The 20,536-nt window shown below is 50.8% G+C and overlaps 1 protein-coding gene across 1 annotated transcript in view; it reads left to right on the plus strand.

Annotated features, from left to right (window-relative positions):
• SORL1 (sortilin related receptor 1) overlaps positions 1 to 20,536 on the plus strand; it is a 173,050-nt gene that overhangs the window by 17,891 nt on the left and 134,623 nt on the right. The window contains exons 3-5 of the mRNA XM_047876687.1: positions 6,762 to 6,887; positions 14,971 to 15,132; positions 17,403 to 17,470. Coding sequence (XP_047732643.1) covers positions 6,762 to 6,887; positions 14,971 to 15,132; positions 17,403 to 17,470 — 356 coding nt within the window. The remainder of the gene's footprint in view (positions 1 to 6,761; positions 6,888 to 14,970; positions 15,133 to 17,402; positions 17,471 to 20,536) is intronic.

Here is a 20,536-nt window from a genome sequence, read left to right on the forward strand (position 1 = left end):
CAGCGGGTAATTAGAGAAGGGATGGGGATACGTTTTACAACAGGGGAGAGACTCTAGAAGGTACTAAATACCCCCTTGTTGGTCGAACAGAGGGCGGCGCGGTCAGTTTTGCAATGAGATCCACGGGATGTGTGATTACTTTTGTGAAGTGATAGGGTATGATCTGGCTCGTTGCGTCTGCTCCACGAAATGCCAGAAGTGCATTCCGGGCGGGGCTGCGCGTCTGCCGCGGAGCCCGAGGGAACCCCTTACGGTTGGGTGAGCGGTGTGGATTCCGATTCTTTCCACGGTTGGCTTTCGGTAGCGTTTAATCGTCCAGGTGCTTTGGATGTGTGAGACCAGGGGTCACAGACCCAAAGGCCCACGAGAGACCAGGTGGGTGGCCTCCACATTTACAACACTCTTATGTCCCCTGAGAAAAACGATCTCTCCCGTTTTTCTTGACGTGTGTGGCCTCCTGGTGCCCTGTGGGTCGTTTTCCCGCTTCGGTAGAGATACAGGTTCAAGAAGCATTCCCCTGTATGTTAATTTGAACATGGTGATTGATCCTTGGTCTCCGTGTCCTAGAGACATGAGGAAGTAGAAGGGATTTGCGTGCTTTGGAGGGGCCTGCTGTCATCGGCCCCAGCTCTGGTTGCCGTAGAGGGCCCGGCGTCGCCAGATCTGATCTCCGAGAGAAGCTCAGAGATCGGGCTTTTTCTGTGAAAACTGCTGAGTCTTACAAGTTGGCAGCTCATGTGTGGTTTTCACAAATAACTTGGGCGGGTCAAGCACAATGTATGTGAGGGCCAGAGCTCGTCCTTGAGTCCCAGCAGTGCGGCCCCCGCTCTAGACTTCCCCGTGCTGGAAGAGGAACAGCCCCTGCCTTGGGTCAGGGACCGATGTCACCACAGGGTAAATCTGTGGACAAAGAAACACAGTGTGGAGCTTTGTTTCCTGTGCCCCCTTGGCCAGAGGAAACCTCCTGCTGAATTTGCTGGTACTGTCCCATCGGCCTGAAGGATACACTTGTAATTCTTGAGTATAGATTTGGTCTCAGTGAGGTCCCTCTCTGGGTATCCGCTGTCTGGGTCACATGAGCTCCGAGGTGGGTGACTGGAGGAAGCACTGGGGGCTGTTTCCTAGTGGGTGCAAGCGAGGCAGCCATGGACAGGGAGGGCAACAGAAGGGCTGTGATGCATCGCTTTGCCCAGGGTGGCTGCTGGGCAGGGGTGGGTGGGGAACCACTGTATTGACAGCCAGGTTGGGTGTAGTGCTCTGGAGGACAGCTGGACTTACTTGGGGGCGGGGGCTTCGGCCCCTTTGTAAGTGTGATCAGGGTTTGCAAACACAGATGGCAGCGTATGGATGCCGTCGGTCCCGTGAGGCCCACAGGCACCTGCGGATGTATGTATCTCACAGGAAACAGCTCTCTGCCCTACTGTGTTGAGAAGTCCTCCTTAGGGTTTTTTACACATTAAAAACATTCTTTATCTAGATTATTATTATTATTGTTATTTTTGTAAGATAGGTAAAAGCCCTTAACCATTGGTTTATGGCCTTGCTGGACAGACAGGAGCCTGGAGACATTAAGTGGCCTGCATGAGGTCGCTCTGCATGTCTGTGGGAGGAGAGCGGCGGCTAAGGAGGCCCGATCACGCGCTGTCTGTGTGAGAGTGTCGTGTTTCTGGCATGGCCAACTTGTCTGTGCTTCGGCCCCCAAAGTCCCACATCCTGGGAGCCTCCTCAGTCCGAGGTGGACCGGGATGGCCGGTCACCCCACGAATTGCTGCTCTGCCCAAACCCGGGTTCTCACGCTAAATATTTGGGTGTATCTTCCCAAGAAGCCATTGAACAGTCCAAGTGATAAGCTATTCTGTAATGAAATACGTGATAAGATTCAATGGAAAGGAAACGCAATGCTTGGAGGTCATAAATAGGAGTGGTAGAGATTTCCCCCGTCTGTATACAGGCTACGTTGAAGCCTTGGCAGCTGGCAGTGAGATGTTCTGATGTGAAAAGTGAATGCAGAAATAATGACTCAGAGGCTGGAGTCGGTGGTGCCGGGATAGGAATGATCCAGACTTTCTTCAAAGAAGACTGGGAACACGGCTCATAAGGCCCCGTCAGCAGGGCAGAAGGGAGAGAGCCTGCCCAAGTGAGGGACTGGGTGGGTGTGTCGGAGGACGGCCAAGTCATACATATTCAGTATATGAAAAAAGGGCTGGATCTGAAATCCCGGAAGGTTTGCTTTTAAACAGATTAAAAAAAAACAAGACAAAACAAAAAACTGTCCTGATGAACTTGTAGCAAGTTGCATGAGGAGTGACAGCTGAATGCCGTCCTTTTCTCTGATAAGTCCGGTCGACGAAAGGAAACACTCGGTGTTTAGGTGTTGTTTCGGTTCGTCCTTCCCACCTCTTTGTTTCTGCCCCGTCCTGACATAGTTTACGACGCACTCGGTGCAACGTCATTGGCCAAAGAGCTCTCCAGAGATAGTGTCCGAGGGAAGATCAGAATCCACCAGCTAAGGTTTTAGCAATGGTAGGACTTGCTGCCCTTGTGCCCAGAGTGGTGCGACATGATCGGTGTCCCCCAGCGTTGTCCGAGGAGCGGGGCCAGTACTTGCTAGCTCGGTCACAGGGCAGAACTTGGTAGCCCGTGGAGCTGGCGTGTGGCTGAGCTCTGGCTCTGTAATCAGCCTGCCTGGGTTTGGATCCTGGCTCTGCCGTTCATGAGCAGTCTGACCTCGAGCCGAGTCATTAACCTTCTTTTGGTCTTCTCATCTGTCAGTGAGAGAGTGCTTGCAAAACCTTGCTCCTCAAAGTGTGGTCTGTGAATCAGCAGCCAGGAGTATTTTCTTTTCAAAAGGAAATTTTTTTTTTATTTTTATTTATTTATTTATTTATTTATTTATTTAAATTTTTTTTTCAACGTTTATTTATTTTTGGGACAGAGAGAGACAGAGCATGAACGGGGGAGGGGCAGAGAGAGAGGGAGACACAGAATCGGAAACAGGCTCCAGGCTCTGAGCCATCAGCCCAGAGCCTGACGCGGGGCTCGAACTCACGGACCGCGAGATAGTGACCTGGCTGAAGTCGGACGCTTAACCGACTGCGCCACCCAGGCGCCCCGGAAATTTTTTTTTTAATGTGTGTTTATTTTTGAGAGAGAGAGATAGAGAGTGTGCGCAAGTTGGGGAGGGGCAGAGAGAGAGAATCCCAAGCAGGCTGTGCGCTCACAGGGGGGCTTGAACTCACGAACTGTGAGATCACGACCTGGGCTGAAGTTCGATGCTTAACCGACTGAGCCACCCAGGCGCCCCACGTTGTATTCTGTTCCTTAGGGAGTGGTGCCTTAGAGAAGTCAGAGGGGACCAATCAGTGCAGAAACCTGAGCTTGGAGAAAGACCATGCTGTAGATGCACAAGATGAGTGGGCACAGGGTGTTTGCCCGGATTCGCCTGGAGATCATAGTGGGCAGTGAGTCAGCAGCCTGGTACCACCTGGGGGCAAGACTGAACCAGAATGTACCGGTGGGGGTGCAGTGCGGAGATCATGAGGCCGTCAGCCTTCTTGGCGTTATCTGTGTGCTGGCAGAGGCCTTTTCTGGGCTTCCTGGGTGGAGGAGGGTGGATAGCTGTGCACAGCCCTCAGCCTGGGCTTTGCCCTATGGAGCTTAGTGTCTAGGTTAATCCAATAGAAATAAGAATTATGAGGACAGGATCGGGGCTCCTGGGTGGCTCAGTCGGTTAAGCGTCCGACTTCGGCTCAGGTCATGATCTCACGGTCTGTGAGTTCAAGGCCCGCGTCAGGCTCTGTGCCGACAGCTCAGAGCCTGGAGCCTGCTTCGGATTCTGTGTCTCCCTCTCTTTCTGTCCCTTCCCTGCTCTCACTCTGTCTCTCAAAAATAAACTAACATTAAATATTAAAAAAAAAAAGAATTCTAAGGACAGGATAAAAGGATAAAAAGATCGTGTTGGGATTGTTCAACCTGGAGAAAGGAAGAAAGGTTGATGAGTCCTTTACAAGAGCCTGGAGGTGTAGGAGGGACCCTCACATACTTAGTCTTCACTTCTCAGGAGTATAAGTCCTAAAGAGATGGGGTTTGTTTGCAGGTGTGTATTAAGGAAGAGCTTTTTGGTAGTGAGGGCTGTTGTACCTCTGAGTATGAAATGGGGCTGAGAATCCCAGAAAGGACCCGTATTTTGTTAAAGTTGGTGTTTTATCCCTTCTCCTGCACTTCTACTGCCCGGCCTGGAGATTCAGCGTATGATCTTCCTCTGTAACAGAGCAACGTAAGTACGTAGAAGAGAACGTTCTCTTAGAAGAGTAACTTGCAAGAGTGGAAAGACCACTGGAACCGGGACTGGAGGAACCCGTTAAGTTTTGTCACTTACTAGCTGTATGACCTTGGGCTGGTCGTGAACTTCTCTGAGTCTTAGTTTTTGTGATCTCTTAAATGGAAATAATTCTTCATTCACTCACTGACTCATTGCTGTCATTCTTTTTTTATTCATTTATGGGATCCATTCATTTACTTCGCTCTGTGGTCTATAATGATACTAATGCGAGAAATCTTTACCGAGTACCTGTGATGTTTCGGGTATGCCGAGGGAGGCAAAGGTGAGGCTGACCCACAGAATTTTTAAAGTTGAGCGAGAATTTATATCGAAGAATATCATATACTGAAAAATGCTACCCTAATATGACTTATCATCACGTGTGCTTCTGAGGAGGTAACACATAGGGGATTATCCATTTTTGGGATGTTGGAGCTGGAGGGGGTTGAGTTCCCTTTTTGAGAAGCCATTAGTTTATTACATGTGACATGGGAACCTAACGGGGAGTCTCAGTGTCCATTGTGGGTCAGGAGAACGGAAGTGAGAAAGAACTACTTTATTTTTTTACCCACTCAAATTGTCTGCGAAGTTCTCAACCTGCTGCATTTCTGAAGCCATTTTTATGGTGGCCCCTTACTGTGGTGCTTGGTAGTTGGGAGCACACATGTGTAAACATGAGTGTTCGTAATAGGGTTTCTTCCACGGTGGCCCAGATATGGGCACAGGCTCTATCTATGCTCTTCTAACCTTGACATCTAATAAATATTAACGCCCTGTATATACTCTCCGTTCCTTTGAATTTTTTTTTCAACGTTTTTTATTTATTTTTGGGACAGACAGAGACAGAGCATGAACGGGGGAGGGGCAGAGAGAGAGGGAGACACAGAATCGGAAACAGGCTCCAGGCTCCGAGCCATCAGCCCGGAGCCTGACACGGGGCTCGAACTCCCAGACCGCGAGATCGTGACCTGGCTGAAGTCGGACGCTTAACCGACTGCGCCACCCAGACGCCCCTACTCTCCGTTCCTTTGTACCTGCCTTGTGTAGTTCATTGTTTCCATGAGTTATTGTTTGCAAATATTTGTATGCTTTCATCGTGTGTAAAGGGCCTGTCTCTGTATATCTCGTGCTTAGCACAGTCCTTGCCTCCCGTCAGATCCTTAAACCGTGTTTGCTGTTGCATCAATGGGCCTGGTGGCAATACCCTTTGTGGGATTAGTCCAGTCCTTCCTGTTCTTGTTGGGATGCACCTGTCATTTTTCTTCAGCGCTTACCCCAATGCTCACTAAGCATTCTTAATATTGGATTCATCAGCCGGCCTTGTTTTGAATCCTCTGATTATGTTAATTTCACGTTGCATAGGTAGCAAGTCTAGGTGCCAAATACCTGCCGGCTTCTCTTCCGCCATCTATTACCCCAGGTGTAGTGGCTTTGGGATTTCTGGCTTTGGAGGCAAGCAGCCTGGATCACAATTCCATGCTGCTGCTTACTATCTCTGTGGCTTTGGCAAGTGACTAATCACGTAAGCCCCCCCCCCCCCTCCCCCCATGCCTTATCTGTAAAGTGATTTTAATCATTGCGTTTGCCACGCAGGGCTGTGGTAAGAGCTCCCTGAGATCTTTCACGGGACAGGATCCGGCACCTCGTAAGCACACGGCGAACGACAGTTCTTCTTCTGTTTTATTACTGTGGTTACTGGGTAGCCAGAGACCCGGAAGCAGGAGAGAAGAAAATACCACTGGCACGGGCACGGCTCCTGTGGCTGTTCTCCCGAGCTGTATGTAGCATTAGCCATCGTAGGCCAACTGGGCCAGGGATCTGGTGCCTATGCATTTAACCTCCCTGCATGTTTAATCACTCAGCGCTTTCTTTCTCATCTCTGGGGCTACTCTGCGGAGGCCCGGGAGGCGTTGTTTTTTTTTGTTTTGTTTTGTTTTGTTTTATTTTTCCTTTTTTTCTTTCATCCTCCTCGGTGCTGTAGGAACAGAACTTCCCAGCAGAGGATTGAAGGATTAGATTACCTTTTGGGGACATTTCGACAGATGGCAAAACAAGTTCCCAGTCCCTCCCCTCCCCTCCCCAGACAACCACATTCTATCTGCCGCTGGATGTAATTTGTTAAACACTTAACCCGGCCGTGGGGAGGAGGTCAGCCTCGTCGCCATCCGTGGGTCTCCCCCTGCAGGGGGGTCGTGTCTTGGCCGCAGAAAGGAGCCTGTGTAGCAGGCATTGCCCTGCCGTCCGCCCCCCACCACGTGACTGGACGGAGAGGTGCCCCGCTTCTCCTGTGTGTGTCATCCCTTGGCTTCTGTCGTTTCGTGACACCGGGGGCCTCTCACCCACACTTGGGATCCAGGGCGGGATGTTCACAGGTGGGGTCTTTTCTGCGGCGTTTCTCACCAGCTCTGTCTTCTTTGCCCTCTCCTCCTCCCTAATCCAGGTGTACGTGTCTTATGACTATGGAAAATCATTCAAGAAAATTTCCGAGAAGTTGAACTTCGGTGTGGGAAACAGCAGCGAAGCCGTGATCGCACAGTTCTACCACAGCCCCGCGGACAACAAGCGTGTAAGGAAGCGCTGTCCCACCCGTCGTGACTTTCTGGGGCTTGATTCCTTCCGGGATGACTGCTCTGCTAAAGGGGGGCTGGCAGAAGCACTTCCTTGTCATCTGTTTGCACCTTGGCAGTGACTGTTTTTCTGCCAACCTTGGGAGAACACGGTTGTCAGGGCGGAACTGTGCATAATCAGGCGGGCCAGGTGCCTGCCAGGCGGGATTTCTAGACAAACCTGTCGGGCTAATGCGCAGAAAATGTGCCAGCTCATGAGCTGCCCTACTCACAGGTGGCAAACGCGTTACCCATGCGCGCCCCTCCCTCCCCCCAAACCTGCACCAGTGGAGGAAAGAAAACCAAGGCTGCAGACCTGCTGTGCCTCCTGATTTGTTTTCCCAGCTGGCTGGCCTGGGGCTTTGTTTCTGCAGCAGAACCCCAGGCAATTAGATTTGGAGGGAGCATTGATTTGAGATTGTCCCGGGTCCCAGAGAGGCGGCTGCAGAAGTGGGGAGGACAGGAATCAGCCTGCAAGGTTAGGGAGCTTTAGCTCAGAGACTTGTATTTGATTGCTTTCTTCCCCACCCTGGTGAGTCCTAGCTCACTTCCAGAGTTAAGACCACTGCTTCTAAGGATGCTCAGAAACCTCTGAGGTAAGCATAGCTGCTGCTTTTTTTTTTTTAATTTTTTTTTTAATGTTTTATTTATTTTTGAGACAGAGAGAGACAGAGCATAAACAGGGGAGGGGCAGAGAGAGAGGGAGACACAGAATCCGAAGCAGGCTCCAGGCTCTGAGCTGTCAGCACACAGCCCGATGCGGGGCTCGAACCCACGGACCGTGAGATCATGACCTGAGCCGAACTTTTTTGTGCATCCAGAAAGGAACAAGATTCACAGGCATCTCGGCCAGGTTACACCTCCTCCCTGCCCACCCCCTAGCGCTGGCTTCTCCCATTGCCTGTATTCAAAATATTTGGCCAGTGGTATGGCACTGACCAATCAGAACAGACCCAGTCTGGAGGGAGCTGGGTCCTGAAGGCCATGCTGCTGGGCCAGGCATTAACCTTTTAGTTGCTGGATTGTGGACAGGTCCTGGGGAAGGGTCCTTAGATCCTTAGGAGGGACCACTCCTGGGTTTCAAGGAAGCAGCTGTTTACTAATGGGTATAGAAACAATGAAAAAAAAATTTTTTTAATGTTTATTTATTTTTTAGAGGGGGTGGGGAGGCGCAGAGAAAGAGGGAGCCAGAGTCTGAAGTAGTCTCTGAGCTTTCTGACGCGGGGTTCGAACTCATGAACTGCGAGATCATGACCTGAGCCAAAGTCAGACGCTTAACCTGCGGGGCTACTCAGGCGCCCCTAAAAACATTAAAAAAAAAATTTTTTTTTTTTAACGTTTATTTATTTTTGAGACAGAGACAGAGCATGAACAGGGGAGGGTCAGAGAGAGGGAGACACAGAATCTGAAATAGGCTCCAGGCTCCGAGCTGTCAGCACAGAGCCCGACGCGGGGCTCGAACTCACAGACCGCGAGATCATGACCTGAGCCGAAGTTGGACACTCAACCGACTGAGCCACCCAGGCACCCCTATTTTTTTTTTTTTAAACTAAAATAATTATTACTGGTACGTCGTGGTTCCTATCAGTCCTGCCTGATCTTGAAGAAAAGCAGCAGTTAGGAACAAACTCACCTCTTCCCTAACTTCCTCCGCGATGAGAAACAAGGAAGGGGTGCTGGAGGGAATTGGCTCTGTAGACAAGATTGCCGGCCCTTTGCACTGCACTTGGCCAGGCAGCCCTGGTATTCGGGGCTCCCACAGTTGGATGGGCCCCGCTGCCCCCAGGGCTTGACTTCCGTGAGGTGAGGAACCCTGCCCCAGGGTCCAGCTTGCTGGCTGTGCCACATCTCCCACGGAGAGATCCGTATGCCCCCCCTTGCCTCTCGGAATCAAATAACTCTCAGATTACTCACTTTGTCAGGCTGTGCCTGTTACCATGACTTTTTACACATCGCCCCAGAGCTAACTCTCCCTGCAGTTGTGGCCTTGGAACCACCCTGTTGTCCCTCTGGAATCTTCCTTTTCAGCTCTCTCTGCCCCCTCCTCACCTCTCACTGCAAGGGCACAGAGGTCTGCAAGCAGGTTCTGACTTCCTTCCTGCTTGTCATGGGTTGTGGCGAGCGGCTGCCGGGCCCGCATGCACGTCTCAGTAGTCAGAAGACAGGAAGGATGATGTTCTGGGCTCGCGAAGATGGTTTGGTGCAGGGGGGAGAGGGGCTTTTGAAGCAACAGGTCTGAAGAAGGAGCAGGGCAGGGGCCAGGGCACTGGGGCGAGCGGGAAGAGAACTCCAGGGGTGGTTGTCAGGGAGTTTGAGGTGCCAGGGGGATGGGGCATGCCCGCGGGGCATGCCCTCCCTGGAAGGTGGTACATCTTGGGTTTCTCGTGGGAGAGAGGGACGTGCTTTGCAGTCGGTGGGGAAACAGAAGAGGAACCGCCTTCTTGGAGAACCTGGTGACAGGTGGAGGCCGAGCCTGGAGCAGACTGAGTGGGTTGGAGACACAGCCTTCTCTGCTGAGTTTCTAGTTCCCCAAAGAAGGTGGTCCCCCCTCCCCAGACTTCTCAGGAAGGAAACCGTGACTCTCGTTGTGCCCGTTACTTCTGTTACTTTTGCCTTTGTCCCTTGGAAGGCAGATTGCCCCACCAGACCCACCACTTCCTGAGAAAAATCATGCAGGCTGGGTGCCTTACTGTTAAGTCCTGGGTGCGGGGCCCAGGCACGTCCCCTGTGTGAAGATGTTAGGGGGGCTGTCAAGGAGTATGGTTTGAAATGGCTGAAATGACCATCAGCAGCTGCCTGGAAAGGCGAGGATGTCACACAAGGGCCACGTGGAAGCCCGAGGGGCTGTGTACCTGTGCAAGGGGAAAGGAGGTGCTGGGTAGGCGAGCAGCTGCGGTCCAGTGGTTTTGCTTCACGATGGAGATGGAATGGCTCGGGGGGTCATGTGAGTGTCTGGGTCTATTTTCGTACCTGCCAACAGCCCCACTTCCTTCTTCTCAGCCTTGTGTGGTGCCTCCCTGAAGCAGTGCACAGCCCTGGCCACCCGCCAGTGCTGCTGGCCTCACAGTGCCCCTGAGGTCAGCCACGCAGTGTCTGCATACGCCTGGGGCTCCTTACAAAAGGCCCCCGAGTGTGCAGCCAGGCTTCCCGGCCTCGAGAGCTGGTCCTCTCTCTTTCCCTTCCGGAGTTATGTTCCTTCATTGGCTCCTGTGTGCCCTTCGTCCTGTCTTTGTGCTCTTGGTTCCTCCCCTCAGAACTGGAGAGAATCACTTGTGCTAACATGGAGGTGAATTCTGTAGCTTTTTTTTTTTTTTTTTAAGTTTAAAGTGAGAGAGCGAGCGAGAGAGAGCAGAGGAGGCACAGAGAGAGAGGGAGAGAGAGAATCCCAAGCAGACTCCGCACTGTCTGCAAGGAGCCTGATGCAGGCCTTGAACTCACAAACCGTCAGATTGTGACCTGGGCCAAAATCAAGAGTCAGGTGCTTATCCGACGGAGTCACCCAGGCGCCCCTTCTGTAGTTTATGTTTCTAGACTCTTTGTATTTTAAAGAGGAAACATAGGTGTTTTGTTTTTTTTTAATTTTTTTTTTTTAACGTTTATTTATTTTTGAGACAGAGAGACAGAGCATGAGCGGGGGAGGGTCAGAGGGAGGGAGACACAGAACCTGAAACAGGCTCCAGGCTCTGAGCTGTCAGCACAGAGCCCGACGCGGGGCTCGAACTCACAGACCGCAAGATCATGACCTGAGCTGAAGTCGGCCGCTTACCCGACTGAGCCACCCAGGCGCCCCCATAGGTGTTTGTTTTAATACATTTTTCAAAAAGTTTATTTTGAGAGAGAGAGGACAGAGAGAGAGAGAGAGAATGAATCCCAAGCAGGCTCTGTGCGCATCAGCGTGGAGTCCGACACGGGGCTCGAACTCACGAACCGTGAGATCACGACCTGAGCCCAAACCAAGATCCGGATGCTTCACTGCCTGAATCACCCAGGCACTCCACGAAGAAACATAGTTGTAAGCCAAGAGCTGAATATTCAGTGACTGCCGACAGGGTGGGGAAGGTGGGGATGTGTGAGGACACTCCTGAAATCACATCGCCCAGGAAGCACTTGGTAGGTCAGGTCGGCTCTTCTGGCAGATCTGTGGGGCTGGCCTCGGGCGACTTGACAGCCAGGCAGGCTGGGGACCAAAGGCAGAGTAGGATGTGCTGTACTTCCTGTCACGTGCACACGCAGCACGGTTATGTAAGCACGTGAAGCCACACGTGCCCGAGTGCTGGCTGGAACCCACGGGTGTGTGTGGGGCTGGGGATTCAGCGAGGTTGGATCAGGGAAGTAAAGGCCTCACGGGGTACTTGGGGTTGGAAATGGAGCTTCAAGGACAGGCATGATTCCAGTAGCTACGTGGAGTTGGCGGGAGTCGAAGAGGGGGAACAGGCCATGGGCCGAGACTTCAAGGGGCCGGCGTATGTGGTTTCTGTGCAGGCCGTGGGGAGATTCACTTCTCAGGGGTGGAGCGTTTGCACCGCGGTGCTTTGGGGTATCGGGCAGGTGCTCATCTGAAGATGGTCGTGTTGGCCTTTGGCCTTGAGGACAGTAGGGAGCCATAGCAGGGTCTGAGTAAGGGGGCTTGCTGTAAATAGTGTCTTATAGGGAAATGTGTGTCCTGGCAATATGCGGGATGCATTAGAAGGGGAAAGATTCGAGAGGGGCCGGGAAGGGAACCGTCGTGGTAATACAGGCATGAAGTTGCCCAGTTGCTCAGCCAGACCTCGAATCACCTGCTGAGCGTTTCGCACCCTGCCAAGCCCTAGAAGGCATGAGAAGGACCAAAACCCAGTGCCCGGCACCGGTTTGCTCGTGGGCTCCACCAGTAGGAAGTGGGCCACGCTTGGCAGCACCGGGGCTAAAAAAAAAAAGGAGAGCGGAGAGTGTAAAAAGGAAAACGTGGCCGGCTGGGTGGCTGATTGGGAGTGGGGGCCGAGGGAAGGCAGTGGAGTGCCACCCGTAATGGTGAGAACTCGGGCCGGGGGCCGGGGTCGCACGCACAGAGCTGGGGACGTGGCCGGAAGGTGTGGGAGGGCTCGGTTTTGGACCCGGCGAAATACCTCGGCGCGTTAGAGGGGAGATGCCGAGGAGGGCAGCGGTCAGGGTGAGGCCGTAGATGAAAGGTCACCACATGCCTGATCGTGCCAGAGGAGGGGAGTCGAGGATGGGGTGGTCAGGTGTGGGGCGTGCAGGCGTGGCATGATTCAGCGTTGCCACGGGGCGGGGGAAGGGAGCTGCCCGCGAAAGCTTGAGGAGCGGAGTCAGAGAGGAGGCGCAGGAATGAGCCCCGGGGAACAGTGTGCGACCTCGGCATGAAATGCAGGAAATGCTGCCTCTGTTGGAGCAGGAGAGGGAAGGCTTGGTGGATGGACTGTTCAGGGACGGGCTCTGAACCAGCCAGACACCGAGGTAGATGCTGCCTCCTGGGTCACCTTGGCCAGTGAACTTCTCTGCGCTTCAGTGTCCTCGTCAGTGAAGGAGATGACACGAATAGCTAAAGCCCTGACTTGCCGTGCGTACCACAAGGATGGAATTTGGTAAGGCAGGCACACGTTTGCAACTCAGTGCCTGGCGCACGCTGAGCGCTCCTGACACCTTTTGTTGGATTGTTTGTTTAGAGTAAACCCCGTGCCCCACGTGGGGCTCGAACTCACGGCCCTGAGATCAAGAGTTGCGTGCTCCCCCACCTGCACCAGCCAGGCATCCCTGTTTGGGGGATGCCGCATTTAGCCGTTATCAGGAACGATAATAAGCTAATTTTTAGATAATGATCTAATAAGCTTAGATAATCTAATTTTAGATAATCTAAATGTTTAGATTTTTTAAATGTGACACCTGTCGAAGCCATGGAGTAGATTTCTAGAGGAGTCTTTTTATTTATTTTTATATTATATTTTAGTTTTTGAAAGTTTATGTTTGAGAGAGACAGAGCTAGCGTGAACAGGGGAGGGGCAGAGAGAGAGAGAGAGAGAGAGAGAGAGAGAGAGAGAGGGAGAGGGAGAATCCCAAGCAGGCTCAGTGCTGTCAGCACAGAGCCCGATGCAGGGCTCCAACTCGCGAAACCACAAGATCATGACCTGAGCCAAAACCAGGAGTCGGATGCTTAACCAACCAAGCCACCCAGGTGCCCCAGAAATCTTTTTAAACCGAGAACACTCCCTACCTTAGGAACCAAGATGGTTTCGGAGCAGGAAGATGGGCTCTGTTACTTCTAGGGAACGCCTTTGTGCCAGAAATCATGATGGTCCTCTTAGGATCATGACTGTTGTTACAACATTGCATTTGCTTATGGTAGTTTTTGGTTTCAAAACGTTTACTAGCCTCTCTGGTTAGATTTAATTAGGCTCCTGCAGACTTCGGAGTTTTGCATTAGATGCTGTGGAGGAAACAAAAACACATAGAGCGTGTTCTTGGGAATTGTGGAGGGAAAAGCCAAAGGGAAAGGAGCAGAAGCAGCGTGCAAGCGAATGCAGAGCATTAGGACGTGCCTGAGCTGTTAGCACCAAAAGGAGTCTGAACAGAAGATTGATCTGGGTCAGATGCAGCCAATTAGGGGGCGTGTGCTTGAACGGATTCCTTTGGGTTGTTGATTTCGGGGACTGGCTGGCGCCCGAGGAGCTGGGTCCCTCTTCCTCTGGTTCACGGTGACCCTCTGAGCCGCCCTTGCCCTTGTGGGAGCAGGGAGGCTTTCCTTCATATCTCTCCTGTGCGTTCAAGGCCTGCGACCGTCTGTGCTTTGTGATCCGTTCCCTCAGGCCCTCAAGTCCGGGCTGTAATTTTTTTCTGCCCGCCCTTGTACCCAAGTGCAAACTGCCTCAGACTCGGGATGTCCTTTCCCTGTGGAAGTCTTGCCCGCCTTTTACAAGGGCCGGCTCTTCCCTGGAGTCCTTTCTGGTCTCCCAAACTGGAACTAATCTGTGCTCTGCGCGCCTCGTAGGACTCTGTCCATGGTGTCTCACTGAATCGCATTTTCCCTCGAGTTATAGTTGTCCACGGTCGTGTCTTTCTTTCTGCCACTTCGGACCCTAAGGATTCTGTGTTTTCACCGTGGCATCGTACCATCTGGTCCGTGGTGAACATTAAACGCACATTTGTCAGGTTGAATTGCCTCCGTCCCTTCCCCTCGAGAACTCTTTATTTATTTATTTATTTTGAGAGAGAGAGAGAGAGAGAGAGGAGTGTGAGTGAGTGCAAGTGGGGAAGGGGCAGAGAGAGAAAGAGAGAGAGAGAATCCCAAGCAGGCTCCGCACCGCCAGTTCAGAGCCCGATGCGGGGCTCGAACTCATGAACCGTGAGATCGCGACCTGAGCTGAAGTCGGACCCTCGACCGGCTGAGCCGCCCAGGCGCCCCTCCCCTCGAGGACTCTTTGGGTTGGCCGTCACTCTACAGTCCGGCTTGTGCAGGGGCTAAATAGGGTGCCGCCCCTGCTCCCCCAGGCTGTTTCCACAGTGAGTCTGCCGGCCCCACTGGCTGCACGGTCCTCCGAGCTGCCCTGTCACCTGGCCTCGTGTCAAGGAGAAGCTCATCTTCCTAGATGGGTGTGACTTTAGGGATTTTCCTGGGAAGACATGCCCCGTAGCTGCTCAGAGGACGGAGGGGTAGTAGAAACAGCCCTGTCTGTGTGCAGCAGGTCTGAGGAGCAGGACTTCTGTGTCCCCGCTGCCGGTAGCCACCCTCCGATTGTGACCGAGTGACCTGCCAGAGAGGGAGAATGGCCAAGTCAGCTGAGAGAAAAGAAAGGAAGGCTTGACTCGCGCCGTTACCTGGTTAAAGGAGAGCAGTCTTTGGCTCTGTCCCAGCCCGTGCCGCACCCCTTCCTTCCCTGAGCCTTGCTTGGCAAGCACCGGCATCTCCTGGCCCGGGGATGGCGAGGAAGCCGCACGGAGGCCCCACGGGCCCCCAGCACCGCATGCGCTGTGAGAAGCGGGGTTGTGGGTGGCCCTGGCCAGGTCTGCTCTGAACTTGCCTTTCTTTTTTTTTTTTTTTCCTTCTTGCAGTACATCTTTGCAGATGCTTATGCCCAGTACCTCTGGATCACGTTTGACTTCTGCAACACCCTCCAAGGCTTTTCCATCCCATTCCGGGCGGCCGACCTCCTGCTGCATAGCAAGGCCTCCAACCTTCTCCTGGGCTTTGACAGGTCTCACCCCAACAAGCAGGTAAGGGAGCTTCTGGAACATAGTCAGGTGGGGCTTCTCGAGTTTTCTGCTCTGCCCCGTGTGGATCGTGTGTGGCCTCTGAGTGACCTCCCCCGGCCCCTCCCTCCCTCCCTCCTCCCCCAAGCTTAGCCTGTGTAGCTATTATTTCACTTCCCATGGCTAAGGAAAACTAGATCTCCCTGGCACTTTCAGAATGCATCCCGGCCAGGGGGTGACGCCAAGCACTTGGCAGGCCCTGTTGAACATCGTGCCTTTCTTGGTGTAGATGCACCTTTGTGGGTTTTGGGGGTAAATCGAAGCTCTAGAAATTAACCAGAGAGAGCCAGCTAAAGAAGGGTGAAGTCTGAGCTCTGCTGGGACCCCTTAGTGAATTTCTGTTCCACCTTTCCCATCTTCTACTGTAAACACACTGATTTTGTACCATTTAATTGAAATGACCATTAAATTTAAAATTTTTCTTCTTTGTGCGTGTGCGTGCATATGCATATGCAAATATAAATGTGTGTGTTTTTTCCTCCTTGAACCTGGATTTGAAGGAAAGCAAGATGGGGAGAGAGCCCCTGTAGGATTTATATCTCAAGGTTGAAACTTGCCAAATCGGCAGCATTGGTCTGGTCTAATCCTGTGAAGCCTGTAGACCCTGTGGGTTTGGATTAATGATGACTTTTGAATGGCTTTGCTCAGAGGAACCTTGGAACCTTTCTCTTTCTTTGCTGGTTGTTTAACGAAAACATGATCTGTTTACACTTACTTGCCTTAGGGAGTAACCTAAGTAAGGCTGGGTCAGTTTACCAGTATAGGTGGATTATTGTTTTTTTGTGGTCCCCTGCTGCTGCTGCTGCTGCTGCTGCTGCTGCTGCTGCTTTTTCTTCTTCTTTTTTTAAGTTTATTTATTTATTTTGAGAAAGAGAGAGAGAATCCCAAGCAGGTTCTGCTCTGCTGGCACGATCTGTGAGATCGTGACCAGAGCTGAGATCAAGAGTCGGATGCATATCCGATGGAGCCACCCAGGCGCCCCTGCTTCATAATACATGGTCACCCGGGCCAGAGGGGCTCAGGTTCGGTGTTTGGAAGCTCACGGGCTTTGGCAAAGATCAAGATCGGCAAGTTAATTACTCATGGCCATATCCTTTGTATTCAAGGTGTTTCCCTTTGGTGCTCTTTGCCACTGTGCCTAGCCAGTGTTCTCTCTGTTCCCCTTTAGTCACCATGACCCCTTATGGTTTTCTTTGTTTGTTTCTATGAATATAACTTGTTGTCAGATTGGCTTCCATACAACACCCAGTGCGCATCCTAACAAGTGCCCTCCTCACTGCCCATCACCCACTTTCCCCTCTCCGCCCCCCATTAACCCTCAGTTTGTTCTCTGTTTTTAAGAGTCTCTTGTGGTTTTCCTCCCTCTCTCTCTCTTTGTAACTACTTTTTTCCCCCTTCCCTTCCCCTATGGTCTTCTGTTAAGTTTCTCAAGATCCACATATGAGTGAAAACCTATGATATCTGTCCTCTGCCTGACTTATTTCACTTAGCACAATACCCTCCAGTTCCATCCATGTTGCTGCAAATGGCATGATTTCATTCTGTCTCATTGCCAAGTAGTATTCCATGATATATAGAAGCCACAAGTTCTTTATCCATTCATCACTTGATGGACATTTAGGCTCTTTCCATCATTTGGCTATTGTTGAAAGTGCTGCTATAAACTTTGGGGTACAAGTGCCCCTATGCATCAGCACTCCCGTATCCCTTGGGTAAATTCCTAGCAGTGCTCTTGCTGGGTCATAGGGTAGATCTATTTTTAATTTTTTGAGGAACCTCCACACTGTTTTCCAGTTTGCATTCCCACCGACAGTGCAAGAGGGTTCCCGTTTCTCCACATCCTCTCCAGCATCTAGAGTCTCCTGATTTGTTCATTTCAGCCCTTACCGGTTTTTAAGGACACTGTTTCCTAAGCGGGAAGAATGGAGTGTAATCCTTTTGTTTTTACTCTACCTGAGGGCTAGTCTTGAATAAACTGTAATTTCTGATGATCTGTAAATGGAAGATAAGCCCCAGTCATTTTTTTCTTGTAGTTCTTGAGGTCTTAGTAACTATGGGGAGGAACTTCCCTCCCTGCCCTTGTTTGTATTTGGAGTAATCGAGCTGGCCCTGGTGATCTCTGTCCCTGTCTTCACAGCCAAAGTGTTATTTAAGGTGGGGTTTGAGGGCCAGGCCATTCGGGTGGTGGGTGCTGCTTGGATCCTGATTCCTTCTTGTCCTTTTGGTCTTTACAGCTGTGGAAGTCGGATGATTTTGGCCAGACCTGGATCCTGATTCAGGAACACGTGAAATCCTTTTCTTGGTAAGTCGTCCATCGAAGGAGTTAGAATTACATAATCACCTTTTTTGAGTTCTGGCTCCTTCATGGAGGACACACCTACCCTCACCTGAAATGCAAAGCCTGTGGTTCAGAAAATGCACGCTCCAGACCTGGGAATTAGAGGTACCAGTATAATACACCCAGTGTGGGAGGTGGTGGGGGATGAGAAAGGAAGGCTATTTGTGAGAAAAGTGGCAGAGCTTTTGCATTTTTCAAGCCATCAGGGGACCCAGGGAATCTCCAAGCACTTGCATGGATTAGAATTTCTAAAGACGTTCACTCTTCGAGCATGATAACAGAAGTGTGGATTTTTCTGTATAGAAAATTCATTCACTTGTTCATTCATAACTTTTTTTTTTTTTTTTTTTTGGCGTCTGCTGAATATAAAACATGCTAGATGCTTTAGGGTAGACGTTGAATAATTTATGGCCAGAGTTACTAAGGAGACCGCAGCTTAGGAGGTAAGAAAAGACATTTCGTGCCCAGAACATGTTTGGAAAGAAGCACAGAAGTCATGGACGTAGCGGGAGAAGCCAGAGGAGGGAGACAGTTCTTTCCAGATGGGAAGGCCACAGCTCCATAGAAAAGCTTGCTGTTGAGTGAGGGTGTGTGCGGCAGGCTGGAGGTCGCCGGAGGGCGTGGAGGTGTGCGGGCTGGGATTCCAGGCAGGAACAGAATGGCCCCAGGCAGAGATGAGACACTGTGGTCTCGGGTGGAGAGCACAGAGTCTGACTTTTGGACCGTATGTTGGGGGTGAAGTTTGGGGGAAGGGATGTGGGTATCCGAATCTGCAGTGCTTGGTAAAGGAACCTGGACTGAATTCTGAAAGCGTCGCGGAGCCGTTGTAGGGTTTTGGGAAGGGAGAGTGAAGTCAACAGAGCCGCCCTTCAGGAAGTACAATTGTTTCTAGTCCTACTTGTCCCTGATCTTTCACAGTTGCAGGATGCGGGACGCAGCCTTGAATACATGGATTTGTCCCCGCGTGGGCGAATGTGCAGAAAAGATTCCCAGAGAAGGATGTGCTGGGTCAGTGGGTCACTCCACCGGTTCAAAGTTGATTCTTCCCAGATAGATACTTGACCTTCACTGCCCCCAGTCAGCTGCTCCTGTAATCTTCCCCATTTCACTTGCTAGTTGTACAGGGCAAGAACTTTGAGTCGTCACTGATTTCATGTGTGTTTCACGTGTCACATCCCACCTACCAGGAAATCCTGTCGTCTCTTCCTTCGGTTTATATCCAGGATCTACTGTGTGGCTGCTACTTTACTCCAAGCCACCATTGTCACTCATCAGTTGTCTACCTGGTCTTTCTGCTGCCACTCCTGTCCTTCTGCAGTTAATTCTCAGTACATGGCCTGGTTGATCTTCCTAAAAACAGGCCTGATCTTGTTCCTCTCTCTGTGTTGAACCTTTTAATATGCACCAACATTTCTCTCAGGTTAATACCAAGTACGTTCCTACCACGGGGCCTTTGCACTTACTTTCCTCCCTGCCTAGACAGCTCTTATTCAAGATATACGTATTGCTTATTCCCTTACTTCATTCAAGTCTGTTCACATAACACTTTCTAAATGAGGCCTATCTTAAGGATCCTACTAAAACTGCACCTCCTCTCCTGTCAGTGTCTGTACCCTGCTCTATTCTTTTCTTGCATAGCATTTACCAAGATTTTTAGGCTTATCATTTGTCTTTCTCTCAATAGAAAAAAAGCTCCACAAGGGCAGAGGCTTTGGTCAGTTTTGTGGACTGCTATATCCCCAGTGAGTAAAGCATTGAGATTGTGACTTTGGTAGAGATTGCCAGATCCTCTATAGAGAGTACCACATTTTGCTCTCATGTCCACCACATAGAATGGTGCCTCTCTCCACAGCCAGTATGTTAGGTAAGACATGCTTACCCTTAGTTTGCATTTTATTGTGAATGAGTTTGAACATCTTTTAACCTGGTCAAGAGTCATTTTTCTTTCTTTTTTTTATGACGGCGTGTCTGTTCACGCCCTTTGCTCTTTTTCTATTGATCGGTTAGTCTTTTTATTGATTTCCAGGTGCTCTTTACATATTTAAGGTTAGTCTTGTGAAATGACGTATCACACATGTATGTTCATTTGTATTTATAATTCTTGGTTTATCATTTCTCTTTTGACCTCTCCACGTAGTGTTAGTTATCACTAAACGCAGGGTGGCACATACTGTTTGTGCTTCCGTTAGCTCTTTATTTGAAGAGGAATGTCTTCGAGTTGGTATTGCTTCCTTGGCGAAGGAGGTCAGTCAAGACGGAAGGAGGGGTCTCCCAGCTGAGTATCTTCAGGCGCCCCTGGACTTCCTTTTCAAAGAGGGCAGCTGTTTCTGGTCCTTTCGTTATTTTCCTTGGGCAGCGGTTGTGGCGTCTCAGTGAACTTGTAACCACAATCTTATCCAAGTATAACCTCTACCCCAGGAATACCACTAGAGCTTTCTTTTGCTTTCTTTGAGTTTTATTTTTATTTATTTATTTAGGTTTATTTACTTATTTTGAGAGAGAGGGAGAGAGAGAGAGAGAGAGAGAGAGAGCAGGACGGAGATAGAGGGAGAGAGAAAAAAATCTCAAGAGGCTCCACACTGTCAGCATGGTGCCCGATGTGGGGCTCGAACTCACAAACTGTGAGATCATGACCTGAGCCGAAATTGAGAGTCGGACACTTAACTCACTGAGCCACCCAGGCGCCCCTGCTTTGCTTGAGTTTTACAGGGACACATTGCCCTTTGATCTGTTTAGGTAACCGTATATCAAGAGGGCAAACCAACAGGATGACCAAATAAAGGAACATCACGCTTGGGAATTTGTATGTTGTACCTTTTGCCTCCGTGCAGATACGCAGATACCTTAGGGGAAAGGACTGGCTTATCTTATTTTAGATAATTACACGTCTGGTGTCAGGGAATTTCAGGCTATTTGGAGGATTTCCCCCTAGGATTTCCCATAATCTGTGAGAGCGTAATCTGACCTCTCTGCGAATAATGGCACATACATTTGTTCAATAACGCGTGGCAGCCTGGGAGCAGCAAGAGT

This window comes from Prionailurus viverrinus, chromosome D1 (genome assembly GCF_022837055.1).
Source record: "Prionailurus viverrinus isolate Anna chromosome D1, UM_Priviv_1.0, whole genome shotgun sequence".
Taxonomy (NCBI): domain Eukaryota; kingdom Metazoa; phylum Chordata; class Mammalia; order Carnivora; family Felidae; genus Prionailurus; species Prionailurus viverrinus.